This window comes from Perca flavescens, chromosome 20 (assembly GCF_004354835.1).
Source record: "Perca flavescens isolate YP-PL-M2 chromosome 20, PFLA_1.0, whole genome shotgun sequence".
NCBI classification, from domain to species: Eukaryota; Metazoa; Chordata; class Actinopteri; order Perciformes; family Percidae; genus Perca; species Perca flavescens.
Window position 1 is genome coordinate 31155285 of NC_041350.1, and position 14833 is coordinate 31170117.

At 38.8% G+C, this 14833-nt stretch overlaps 1 protein-coding gene across 1 annotated transcript; it reads right to left on the reverse strand.

The window, feature by feature from the left end:
* Nucleotides 1-92: 92 nt before the first annotated feature.
* dtd2 (D-aminoacyl-tRNA deacylase 2) lies at nucleotides 93-7426 on the reverse strand. The gene is made up of 3 exons (XM_028566124.1): nucleotides 7079-7426; nucleotides 1926-1995; nucleotides 93-1218 (listed from the first exon to the last, which is right to left on the reverse strand). The coding sequence occupies exons 1-3, from the start codon at nucleotides 7187-7189 to the stop codon at nucleotides 902-904; spliced, it is 498 nt and encodes a 165-aa protein (XP_028421925.1). The 5' UTR covers nucleotides 7190-7426; the 3' UTR covers nucleotides 93-901.
* Between the last annotated feature and the right edge of the window lie 7407 nt (nucleotides 7427-14833).

Genomic DNA, 14833 nt, shown 5'->3' on the forward strand with positions numbered 1-14833 from the left:
CTGAGCGCCCCCTGCTGGCCCGGAGGCTCACAGAGGGTGGACAAAAATAACAGAACACCTTTATTATTCTTCACCAGGTGAAGCTTATATTTTTATTGGATCTTTTTTTTTTTTTTTTTTTTAAACATTCTGTGTTTTCATCCCATGCAAAATTGTTATCTCTTTATAATTTACTGCCTTCTGTTTGTACAAAAAAAGAATTATGCTGGCCTGGAGTCCTTGGAAAAAAAAAGGTGCTTTCAGTATGCTGGAGCATTAAGATTTCCCTTCACTAGAAGCAGGAAAATGTTATGTTGTCATGCACATTTGAGATTTTTTGTAGTCCACTTACTCACGTCTGTGAGGCGATACACAATTACACAATATTCCAATGTAGTTTTGTCTATTATATATCCAGGGCTTTAAATTCACTTTTTTGATCACTAGCCAACAAGTCTGGTGGATTCTTAAAAGTTTCCAGCCAATCAGATTTTTTCATTAGCCAAATTGAGTTTTTCCTAACTTGACTTTAATTGCAGAGTTTTGTCTCTCACCGTTGTGTCTGTCTTCTCCCTTTCAGCGTGGCTCCTAATTCATACCACACGCTACGCACGTAGCTGGCGGTTTTTGAAGCCAAAAACACAAAAACGGCCACATTTCTTGGCAAAAAAAACCCAGACCAATCTGGCAACATTTCTGCAGCCAGCATTCATCACCAGCCATATCTGGTTAGTAACTTCACAATGTTATCGGCCTAAGTACATTTTTACCCTCATTTGGCGGGTTGGCAGGTGTCAATTTAAAGCCCTGCATATCAATACATAAAGTCTTAGGTACTGTTTCCAGCCTTGTTGGTAGATATTTGGACAATAACTAAGAGACATTTTGGACCTCCATGAGGGCACTAGTAAAGCTTCATTGATTAAAAGTCCATCAGATGTGTGTATGGTCCGTTGGTGTCGAGTTTCAGCACTTGTCTGTTCCCATACGTCCCATGTTTCACCGTCACTTCAGCTGAAGCAGCGGCCGTCAGCTCCTTCTCGCACAGAGAAACGAAGGCGGCGTAGAGCTGCAGGCCGTCCTCCTTGCGGATGTTGTCGTGGTACTGCATGGCCCTTCCTTTGGCCCTCCCGCCCAGCGTGGCCTGAGGGACAATCAGCACGCTGCCGGGAAGCTCCAACATCGACACCATCTTCCCCGAGTCAGACTCACACAGCCGCAGGTTTAACAGCGTGGACGCTGGATGGGGGGGAGTGGGAGGGGGGGGACACGACGACACAATAGTTACACCAGCAGCCTTGGTATCATGGTGCATAATGATAAACCTTATGAGAGAAAAGAAAAAGTCACAAGAAGAACAAGTACACAAAAGCCAAGAATCATAAAGAGTAGGGCTGCACCATAAGAGGAAAATATGTGATAACATTGTTGAATATTGTAATGACGATATTACTTGCGATAAACGGATATTAAAGTCTACACAGTTCTTTCAATATTTTGCTAAAATACAACACATTGCTTGTTGAATTTAAAACAAAAGAAAGGAAATCATTCTATTACTGGATACAGTGAACATTGAATTGAATATAAAAGGCACCACTAAAAAAAAGAATGACGTGAGAAGTGTCTTTTGTGATATTTTGCAGCCTTTCGCGATATGATTATTGCGCCGGTTAATATTGCGATGACGATTAAAAAAACATATATAAACAATATATAAACAAATACATCTGTTTAAAAAAATAATAAGAGTTGTACAGTATTTGAAACAAGGATGATGCAATGTGCAAAAATATTGACCAAGGAACGTGCAAGTGTTCACTATAAAGTAAAAACATGTGCAATGTTCAGAGATAATAATCCAAATAAAAACGTGCATTGAGCCAAAGGTGGAGACATGATGTTAATGTGATATGTATAGGTCACATGATCAAACGGTCACTGACCCATCTTGGGCAGGATGTCGTCTGTGGCGCCTTTAAAGAAACACACATAGATCACCATCCCTCTGTCAATCTGAAAAACAGGAAGTGGCATCAATGATGTGGACCAATAAGCAGCCAGCCTTCAACTCTTGATCCAGGTCTGTGTTTGGTGTGACATGCTGTAATTCCTTCCTCTTACTATTGTGATGCCAATTACTGGAGCCATGTCTTTTTTAACCGGTCCCTGGGACCCGAAGGACAACACAAGGGTTAATCATAATAACTTACTCTCTACAGATGAATCCATTTAAATCTGCCTCTGTGCAATAAAAGAAAAGAAATGATTTGGATTTGCCCAAATGCTGTTATGCACAAAAATTAATTGCTTGATATAAACTTGATAAAACCTTGTTAAAGTACAAGTTCAGTCCAGCTTTTTCCAACAACAAATAATATATATATGGATAAAAATAATATATATACACACACACATACATACATATACATACATATACATATATATAAATATATATACACATATATAGATATATATACACACACATATACATATATATATATATACACACATATACATATACATACATATACATATACATATATATTGTTTCTTGAGCCTAAAAGATAAAAAAGTCATCCATGTTTTCCTGTTTTATCCTGATTAAGTCCACAAAGTGTAGCTGGAAGCTTAGGAAAAAACTACCTTGCTACTTGCAGCGCTGGAATGTAACTAAGTACATTTACTCCAGTATTGTACTTAAGTCCAAATGTTGAGGTACTTGTTCTTTACTTGAGTCTTTTCTCTTCATGCCACTTTCTACTTCTACTCCTCTACATTTCAGAGAGAAATATTGGACTTTTTACTCCACTACATTCATCTGTTACAGCTTTAGTTACTAGATACTTTAGTTACTCCACTACATTCATCTGTTACAGCTTTAGTTACTAGATACTTTAGTTACTCCACTACATTCATCTGTTACAGCTTTAGTTACTAGTTACTTTAGTTACTCCACTACATTCATCTGTTACAGCTTTAGTTACTAGATACTTTAGTTACTCCACTACATTCATCTGTTACAGCTTTAGTTACTAGTTACTTTAGTTACTCCACTACATTCATCTGTTACAGCTTTAGTTACTAGTTACTTTAGTTACTCCACTACATTCATCTGTTCCAGCTTTAGTTACTAGTTACTTTAGTTACTCCGCTACATTCATCTGTTCCAGCTTTAGTTACTAGTTACTTTAATTACTCCACTACATTCATCTGTTCCAGCTTTAGTTACTAGTTACTTTAATTACTCCACTACATTCATCTATTACAGCTTTAGTTACTAGTTACTTTAGTTACTCCGCTACATTCATGTTCCAGCTTTAGTTACTTGTTACTTTAGTTACTCCGCTACATTCATCTGTTCCAGCTTTAGTTACTAGTTACTTTAGTTACTCCACTACATTCATCTGTTACAGATTTAGTTACTAGTTACTTTAGTTACTCCACTACATTCATCTGTTACAGATTTAGTTACTAGTTACTTTAATTACTCCACTACATTCATCTGTTACAGCTTTAGTTACTAGTTACTTTAGTTACTCCACTACATTCATCTATTACAGCTTTAGTTACTAGTTACTTTAGTTACTCCGCTACATTCATGTTCCAGCTTTAGTTACTAGTTACTTTAGTTACTCCACTACATTCATCTGTTACAGCTTTAGTTACTAGTTACTTTAGTTACTCTGCTACATTCATGTTCCAGCTTTAGTTACTAGTTACTTTAGTTACTCCACTACATTCATCTGTTACAGCTTTAGTTATTAGTTACTTTAGTTACTCCGCTACATCCATCTGTTCCAGCTTTAGTTACTAGTTACTTTAGTTACTCCACTACATTCATCTGTTACAGCTTTAGTTACTAGTTACTTTAGTTACTCCGCTACATCCATCTGTTCCAGCTTTAGTTACTAGTTACTTTAATTACTCCACTACATTCATCTGTTACAGCTTTAGTTACTAGTTACTTTAGTTACTCCACTACATTCATCTATTACAGCTTTAGTTACTAGTTACTTTAGTTACTCCGCTACATTCATGTTCCAGCTTTAGTTACTAGTTACTTTAGTTACTCCACTACATTCATCTGTTACAGCTTTAGTTACTAGTTACTTTAGTTACTCCACTACATTCATCTATTACAGCTTTAGTTACTAGTTACTTTAGTTACTCCGCTACATTCATCTATTACAGCTTTAGTTACTAGTTACTTTAGTTACTCCGCTACATTCATGTTCCAGCTTTAGCTACTTGTTACTTTAGTTACTCCGCTACATTCATCTGTTCCAGCTTTAGTTACTAGTTACTTTAGTTACTCCACTACATTCATCTGTTACAGATTTAGTTACTAGTTTCTTTAGTTACTCCACTACATTCATCTGTTACAGATTTAGTTACTAGTTTCTTTAGTTACTCCACTACATTCATCTGTTACAGCTTTAGTTACTAGTTACTTTAATTACTCCACTACATTCATCTGTTACAGCTTTAGTTACTAGTTACTTTAGTTACTCCACTACATTCATCTATTACAGCTTTAGTTACTAGTTACTTTAGTTACTCCGCTACATTCATGTTCCAGCTTTAGTTACTTGTTACTTTAGTTACTCCGCTACATTCATCTGTTCCAGCTTTAGTTACTAGTTACTTTAGTTACTCCACTACATTCATCTGTTACAGATTTAGTTACTAGTTTCTTTAGTTACTCCACTACATTCATCTGTTACAGCTTTAGTTACTAGTTACTTTAATTACTCCACTACATTCATCTGTTACAGCTTTAGTTACTAGTTACTTTAGTTACTCCACTACATTCATCTATTACAGCTTTAGTTACTAGTTACTTTAGTTACTCCGCTACATTCATGTTCCAGCTTTAGTTACTAGTTACTTTAGTTACTCCACTACATTCATCTGTTACAGCTTTAGTTACTAGTTACTTTAGTTACTCCGCTACATTCATGTTCCAGCTTTAGTTACTAGTTACTTTAGTTACTCCACTACATTCATCTGTTACAGCTTTAGTTACTAGTTACTTTAGTTACTCCGCTACATCCATCTGTTCCAGCTTTAGTTACTAGTTACTTTAGTTACTCCACTACATTCATCTGTTACAGCTTTAGTTACTAGTTACTTTAGTTACTCCGCTACATCCATCTGTTCCAGCTTTAGTTACTAGTTACTTTAATTACTCCACTACATTCATCTGTTACAGCTTTAGTTACTAGTTACTTTAGTTACTCCACTACATTCATCTATTACAGCTTTAGTTACTAGTTACTTTAGTTACTCCGCTACATTCATGTTCCAGCTTTAGTTACTAGTTACTTTAGTTACTCCACTACATTCATCTGTTACAGCTTTAGTTACTAGTTACTTTAGTTACTCCACTACATTCATCTGTTACAGCTTTAGTTACTAGTTACTTTAGTTACTCCACTACATTCATCTGTTACAGCTTTAGTTACTAGTTACTTTAGTTACTCCGCTACATTCATCTGTTCCAGCTTCAGTTACTAGTTACTTTAGTTACTCCACTACATTCATCTGTTACAGCTTTAGTTACTAGTTACTCCACACAAATACTTCGTTACCTAACTTAAGTAGAAATTTTGGGTATCTATACTTTACTGGAGTAATTATTTTACAGCAGACTTTTTACTTCTACTTCTTACATTTTCACGGAATTATCTGTACTTTCTACTCCTTACATTTTAAAAATAGCCTAGTTACTCATATTTCAGTTCGGCTTGTTTTCATTCCGGCTCGTCATCGTTCAAAAAAAACACACACAAAAACCCTATCCAGATCGCTCCATCCGGAGAGAGTGAATGTGATTGTGGTTGGATGAGAAGTATAAACATAGTCATTCCGACACCCTATTGGTTTGTACGCGATCCATCAAACCTGCACAGACCCGGTGCTAATACGCCACCGGTGCCTTAACGACCGTTATCTACCGGACCGAATAGCAACACTGATTTCGGTGCCTTATTTAGGTGCCGCTTAGATGCCTGCGCTTCTCTCTGATGCTCCGAAAACGGACGTTAGAGGGAACTGAAACATCGCCGCACGGGACGCTAGTTAACACTAGCGATACAGTTGGCAGCAGCTAACGTTAGCCTACAGTTAGCTAGCAGCTGGAGTAAACACGGTTAAAATGCTGAGAGCTAAACGGTGTAAAGTGTGTCTGTATTTCACTGGAGAGGATTGTAACACCAGACTGTAGCTGCCTTTGTCTGAAAAACACAGACTCATTGATGTGTCACCTTTTTCAGCCCTTCTGAGTTTGCAGGTATGATTTTAATATTACATTATTATAGTCATATGATTTTGTCCTAACGTTTTGGGGTTAAGCTGTTGTCCTTAATGGCATTGTTTCCCCACAGGGGTCTTCAACGTTTTTTAAACCAAGGACCCCTTAATTTAAAGTGAGATGTAGCAGGGACCCCCTACTACATATTGTATGAAATTAAGTTGCCTATTAAACTGGGCCTACAATAACAGTTAGGGCAACCTAAAGCGTTCTTACATACCCTTTTTTCATAAGCTATTAAAATAGTAATTGTTGGCATGATTTTATAATATTTTAATGTAACATACTGTATGTGGCACAGTAAATCTAGGATTAACTGTATCTGTGGGCTGATATCTTAGGGACTCCCTTACCTATAAGCCAGTAAGCCTATCATCAGTGGGAATTTATATTTGCTAATAATATGTTGGAATTATGTTAAGGCATTTTAATTTTAAAAGACTCAAAGATAATAAAAATTTACAATAATTTGGAGGCCCCCCTGCAATGACTTTGAGGACCCCTTGTTGAAGATCTCTGCCTTACATTACTTTTACTTTTATACTTTAAGTAGTTTTGAAACCAGTACTTTTACACTTTTACTTAAGTAAAAACTTCAACTTCTACAAAAGTCTTTTCAAACCCTAGTATCTATACTTCTACGAGTAATGAATGTGAATACTTTTGACACCTCTGCCTACATACTTTTACTGAAGTAACATTTCCAATGCAGGACTTTGCCTTGTAAAAGTGTGGTATCAGTAGTTTTTCCTGAAGTAAAGGATGTAAATACTTGGTCGTCACCTGGACAAACTGGGCCTCGGAGTGTTCCTCTGCGGGCTTGACCTGCAGCCTGGCCCGCAGACACTGCTGCAGCACCGCCCGGGCTGCGGGACCACTGCCTTTCTCCGTCATCACCGGGCCTGACCTATATTAATAAGTATAACTTGTTATTAATCTTCCCTGATTTAACTCGCAGAAGAAACCACACAGTCTGTGGAAGAAACCGATCCAATCTGAAAACTTTAACACCGAACAACAGCACAATACGAACTCCTAAACTGACAGAAATGTATGTTCAATGACTGAGGAAGACAAATCTGAAGGAAATGGTCATGCGACCATGGATGTATGAAGAATACCCACTTCCGTGTCAACTAACAATGCCCAAAGGTGCTCGAAGCTGCGCATTATTTTCGCAGTCTACCCTCCCTCCCTCCCCCCCACCCCCCTCCTTCCACCCCCCTCCTTCCACGGCCGTTATATTGTCGGGTAGTTTAATTCATGTATTTTATGAACTACATGCGTTTTGTCTGATAATGTCTAATGTGTAAAGTAACTAGTAACTAAAGCAGTAACAGATGAATGTAGTGGAGTAACTAAAGTAACTATAACTAAAGCTGTAACAGATGAATGTAGTGGAGTAACTAAAGTAACTAGTAACTAAAGCTGTAACAGATGAATGTAGTGGAGTAACTAAAGTAACTAGTAACTAAAGCTGTAACAGATGAATGTAGTGGAGTAACTAAAGTAACAAGTAACTAAAGCTGGAACAGATGAATGTAGTGGAGTAACTAAAGTAACTAGTAACTAAAGCTGGAACAGATGAATGTAGTGGAGTAACTAAAGTAACTAAAGCTGGAACAGATGAATGTAGTGGAGTAACTAAAGAAACTAGTAACTAAAGCTGGAACAGATGAATGTAGTGGAGTAACTAAAGAAACTAGTAACTAAAGCTGGAACAGATGAATGTAGTGGAGTAACTAAAGTAACTAGTAACTAAAGCTGGAACAGATGGATGTAGTGGAGTAACTAAAGTAACTAGTAACTAAAGCTGTAACAGATGAATGTAGTGGAGTAAAAAGTCCAATATTTCTCTCTGAAATGTAGCAGAATAGAAGTAGAAAGTGGCATGAAGAGAAAAGACTCAAGTGAAGTACAAGAGCTTCATGTGTGTGTGTGCGTGTGTGTGTGTGCGTGTGTGGATGAAATGCAGAGACTTGTACCTTTTTGTAATCCTGAGACAACACTGACATCATGTGGCTGCTTGTAGGACTTTCACCATAGAAGCTGATGTCATCAGATGAATGGGTCATTGGGAGTCATAGTTATAGTCATTAAAGTGCCCATAATCTTCAGCATGTTAATAATTACAGGAAGTAGACATGCCAACAACTAGCAGGTCGGTTCCCTGCACAGGTGCAAGAGTTGAACAAAAGGTAGAGTTGTTTCAGTCTTCAAGTACAATTCATATTTCTCATATCTTTATTGCGGTTTAACTGCTGCCAAACATCAAGCGCAAACAAAGGCAGCAGTCATTTCAGGGAATTACCAAATGTAGCCTATGCTATCAGTTACTTAGAACAAGAGATTCAAAAAAATGTACTCTTAATTAGTCACATACAATTGAAAGTACAATGTAGTGAAATTCAATTATTGAATTTAACCCATCCTAAATATAAGGACTATATATACAATACATAGAGCATCTGGTGAGCAACTTTGACAAGGGACACTTTGACATGTGGCTGGAGGAGCCTGGGATTAAACCGCCTATCTTGTGATTAAAGGTACAATATGTAACATTTCTGCTTTAAAATGTCTAAAAACGACCATACCTATGTTATATATTTTTATGAGTTGTGTTCTTACACTATCCCAAATGTTTCCACCAAATGTCAAACCCAGAGGAATCTGTTATTTTACTTTCAGACACGGCACGTTTCCTTTAGTCGCCCGTCAGTGACGTCATATAACCTTTCACCCTCCAGTTACTCTAACTTCCGTCAGAACACTGGCACCAAGATGATAGGTTCAGGAGTAATTGTAAATCATACAATGTCACAGAAAAAAAATACTTGTAACCTTAATACTGCTTTTTTTTGCCATACAGCATCATTTTGTGATTAATTACATCCCACTTTTTATCACAGTAATACAACAGAGACCTTATTTATTTTGAAAGTTCAATATTGATACCAGCTTAACGTTACTACAATGTGCTGGTTGACAAGTAGCTAACGTTGATGCTAATGCTTTGTGGGTAACATGAGGTTACAACATCGTTCAACACGCTAATAAAGTCATTTTTAGTTTTGACCACAGTTAACAGGACTGGGCTAACCCACGAATAACTTCACTAGTAACGTTAACGTTAGCTGTATAGATAGACGATTAATCTAATGCTAATTTAGCCAGCTAGCACACCCCGGTCTGTCTGCCTTAGGCTACTCTCCCGGCGCAGAGAGACTCAGTCGGGATGACAGCTGACAACAGCCCCGGGACATATAGCTAGCTAGTTACCGTTAGCCCTCAGTCAGCTATCAGCCAGCTACTTTCATTACAGCAACCCCCCTGGCCAGAACTTATCTCCAGTGCCTGGTGCTTACGACGCTAACGGCAGTTTAATTAAACGTCGGGAAACAGACCATATCAGACCCAGCACCGAGTCACAACAGCAGCCATCCATAGTGGTATATCTCCGTAGCGCTACCGGTGTATGTGCCGAAAATCTCCTCCCTGCCGAATTTCTCCCCCCTTCGCATTTAGCTGTCTTTACGGTTAGCTAAATTAACCCGACAAAAGGTGGGTTAAGCACCAAAACGAAAAGTTAAGATTACTGAAAAGTGAAGGGGAGATCATTCCGGGCAGCTGGGAGATGTTCTGCTGCTGCACAACAGGCATCGAACGTCCTGGCTCGCTGTCGCGGAGATTCCCCCGACAATCCCCACCCACACCCGTCTCTCAGCCTCGTTTAGTAGCTAGCTAGCGTTACAACAAACCCCGTCCGCCCCGGTGTTGAAACCATCCAAAAGGTGACATTGATATGTGAAATATTTTGTGTTTTAGCTGCTGGCTAGTGTTAGCTTGCTGGCTCACTAGCTAACTGGTCAACTACAAATAAAAATCTAATCAAGAAAAACATAATTATGTTGGGGAAAATGCAGCTATTTTATTAGAATAACATGAATAAACATAACGTGAATAAACTTTAAAGGGTAAACTCATCCGTGAACTGAAGCTAACTGGCAGCGAAGGTGTTTAACACTAAAAACTCCCATAATTCCACGCAACTTCCCAACGTCATCAAAAGTCCAGTTTTACAATCCATTGTTTTGGTTGAGAGGACCCTAGCGGCAGAAAGTTACATATTGTACGTTTAATAATAATAATAACTTTTATTTATATATAGCGATATTAAGGGGTGACCACTCTACCTCTGAACCACAGCCACACCGTGTAATGTTTAAGTTGAGGTTATGTTAATGGGTTTACATGAATGTACTTGAATTAAGATTCAAAAGCCATAAAGAAATGCAGAAAAGAACAAACAAATGTTTGATACCAACTATGGCGAGTCATGGAGACCTGTCTCAGAGTTGTTCTGACAAGTTTATCAAGATTGTCAAGTAAGCATTGGCAAGTTGGCCTGGAGAAACAGATGCATTAAACAAACACAACACACTAAGGGGGACTAGGTTGAAACCTAGAATATGGCTGGACTGCATGTGGTCAATGTGCTATATTGTGGCCAAAATGTTACTCAGATAGTCAGAGGTGTCTATAATGTAAATTCCTGGATTATAAAAGTTCACCTGCTTGTCTTTCATCTGGACCCTGAATCTGTAATAAAGTTTGGATTGATATCACACGATAGGTTTAGCCACGTTTGAGTCAAAAATGGAGGACTGTTCACACCTCGCTGTAAAAGCCTCCTGAGTAAGCCTCGTTCCACTGGTATCGAGAGTGCGATGGCTGCGTGCCACTACATTTATTTGTAGGCCTACAGCCAAGCACCTTATTGAGGATCCCAGGGCAGAGCGGAAATACCCACTGACCAGCGGTGACGGCATTTTTCTATTTTTCTTTCTCATACAGTGACTCTATTATTGAATGTTTGATTGCATTGACACCATTAACAGTGCTTTTATCACGTTATCCCAGATTTACACTGGAATCTAGTGTCACGTGTCTTAACGTCAGAAATGCCCTCAAAACTACTGGTCTGTTTAATGGACAAAAATGTGTTCTAGGAGAGTATAGTTTTTTTTAAATACTTTTTGTATGGATTAAACAAACAAGATATAATGTTAGTTAGCTAGCATGCAGATGTTTATATTTTGGACAGAGCACGGCTACTGTAGCTGTTTCCCTTTTCGTAATCTTTACTGTAGGCTGGATCCAGCTTCATATTTTCCACACAGACGTGACGCAGTGGTCAGGCATTGAACTACTGTATGTGCAGGACAAACTGGTTTGTCTTCAACAGAGAAGGTCTTAGCTCAACTCTGACAGAACTTTGAGATTCACTTTCAATACTGGATGGATGGTTACCGGTATATATATTTTTTTTAAGATTATTTTTTCGGGGCATTTCCCTTTATTTAGACAGTGACAGTGGATAGACATGAAAGGGGGAGAGAGATGGGGGATGACAAGCAGCAAAGGGCAGCAGGTCGGATTCCAATATATGCACCTTATACAAAGTGGGCGGCTGTGGCTCAGGTGGTAGAGCAGTCGTCTCAATCCCTGGCCCTGCAGTCTATATACCGAAGTGTCCTTGGGCAAGTCACTGAACCCCAAATTGCTCCTGATGCTGCCCCATCAGTGTGTGAATGTGTGTGAATGTTTATCTGATGAGCAGGTGGCCCCTTGTATGGCAGCCTCGGCCTCTAGTTCCTGTAGTGTGTAAAGCTGTATAAATGCAGTCCATTTACATTTATAAAGCTGGGCTGAGAAATGGAGTAATGTAACAAGTAATTTAATTACTTTTGCTATGGAGTATCGCTTTGCTGCAGTTTCTGGGTTGAACGACGGTTTCCTCTGAACTGTGTGAAACGGTGTTTTGAGGTATGTTTTCTCTCGTTAGGTGGGTATGTCAGAGATGTTATCCAATCAGCAGCGACGTGTATGTAAACTCGTGATAAAAAGGCAGTGTGTTTGAGCACACAGCAGGGTGTTCTGCACAAGAATGTGCCTGGTTGAATGAATATGAATGCAGCTTTGCAGTTATGGTGTGTTCCATTTACCTTGGAAGCCAGAGCAGGGAATGACGTCACACCCGAGTTGACTGCGTTCCAGTAAAACAAGTTGGAATAGTTCACAGTGGGGTTTGCTCTAATCCAGGTTAGCCATTGTTAGCAATACTAGATGATAACAACGCAATAGGCTGTTTTTGTGCATACATACAGCTTAACACTGTCCACAGATAGAAGTTAGTAAAGTAGTGTGTGTACGACTGATTTAGTGAGACAATATAAGGACAAAAGAGCTAATCAAGTTTGTTACTACGGCTTTCACTATTGTTGATGCATGGAGCAGCCATCTTGGATTTTGAGGTTGGGGTGCCGTGAAGTTCCCCTCACTTTCCGAGTCGGAAATCTGCTTTTAGGTTCCAGATTAAATTTTTGACTTGGGAACTCAGAAATTCCGACTTTGAATTTATGGGTGTTTGTTTTGAAAGCCTCTCGCTGTCTCCTGTGCTGCAGTACCACTCTCCGCCTGAAATGTCATGCCCAGCGGGGATGCTGTTTTACTAAAACGCAAATATCACTAAAACCAATAGTGAAGGGGAATGATAAAAATAATATTTTAATGAAAAGTGACAACACTTCACAATTGCGTGTCATCCTTTCAAGCAGCGTGGTTTTTGATTGACATATGTCAATTGGGTATTGTGAATGATGAATGGTAGACAGAAGACAGTGACACAAGCTACTTAATTATCAGACACCCTTAAGGGCCACTTTCCTTAAGTGATAAATGGCAATTTTGTGTTGTGAATGATGAATGGAAGACATAGTCAGTCATATCACAACTGTTTGAATCAAATCGGCTTTAATTAGATGACTTAATCATTTATCATAAAATTTGTTTGTGTTATTTCCACCCCTCATAGCACACAACCTCTCTGTTTGACAACACAGGCCTGTGTGACGAATAGAAGTCGACCGATAGCTACCGATACCGATAGCTAGGTTGGGCCGTATTTGCCGATAAGCGATTAATCGACCAATAGTATTTAGAATTCATACTGGATAAAAACAAACATGACACTCCAAGTAAAACAGTGCTGAACTTTATTATAAAAATAAAAAAAACTGTATTGAACCATTAAAACATGCTAAATGAAATAAATATAAATATTGAAGTCAATAAAAGACATTGATTCAAACTGAAACAAAAAGTAATAAATAACAAATAAAAACAGTTAAACTGTCGGTTTAGAACGGTAACAGACGATCTCTGAACTGGAGGGATCTATCTTTCCCACTATACTCGTTGTTCTCGCTTGGATACCCATATAAGGCGTAATGTGTGACGGACCTGCCTTCCCATTGGTTGAAAACATAAACAAAGGCATCATGGGAGATTCCCTTGTCGGTAGCACCTACTGTCTATGGGTAGCACGGAGTTAGCGGCAGAAATGACCGAAAACGTGATGAATTATGGACATCAAGTGGATAAATCTTGGATGTAACAGTTTGGATTTAATGCTCAACAACCCCCAAAAAAGGCCCAAGTTCCAGGCTGGATAGAAGATCACCTGTAAAGGCTAGAAAGAGCCTCTAGAGGCCAGCAGACCCTTCTCAGCTCTTGTGTACTGTGGAATGAATTACAGCGCGCACTTCTCAGCCGCTCCAGCAACAGCTTTATATCTGCTTCGGTAAAAGCATCAGCCTGTGGTGCTGCTGTCAGAGGTCTGCTTGGAGCTACAGGACGTCCAATAGTAGTTGGAGTCGCAGCTGGAGCAGCTGTTGGAGCCACTGTTGCTGCCATATTAGTGAAAGTTTCAGAGCATTGCCATGTGCAATGAGGACTGTTGATCACACAGTTAAAAAATGATGTTTATATATGATTAGTCCTCTAGCGTTGTGTAATCTCGTTGCACATATAATTTGCATTAAAGATGACTCTCGTAATCACTTTTTGTTGATAACTGAAATATTTTGTATCTGAATTAGGAGTTAATTGATTTTATTATGCCGCACCTTGAACAGTATGTTTATATTTTTGTAACATAATTAAAATTATGAATGTACTTACCATGATGAATTGTGACTGAATGATATGCAGCATCTAAATAAATAGTGGTAAACTGTATATGCTATATGCTATTTGAGGGGGGATAGCAAAATGACCAAAATGTATGCTCCTTGTTAACCTGCCATGTCCCCTCTCCACCCCCGAGTAGCAGAGAGAGAGAGTATAGGGGGCGAGCGGTTGTTTAGGTAAATACGTTAGTCTAGTCTGCCTGACTCATTGATACATTAGCTGAATGAGATTTGTGCAAGTTCAGTCTATGGCCCCGTCCATGGCTCTGAAATATCATCAGACTAAAGGCCTTTGCACACAAAGTCCGTATTTGTTGTCCAAAATTGCCGCATGCTTAAAAATAAATACGACCTCGCATTTTGTCGATCACGTTTACAAAACTTTCTTCCATTTTCAGGACAGGTTTGATTTTCTGCTGGGTTTTTTCCGCATCCGGGGATTGGGGATGGTAGGTTCTGATTGCAAAACAAAGCATGTACAAAAGATTAGACAGCAAAATGAGGC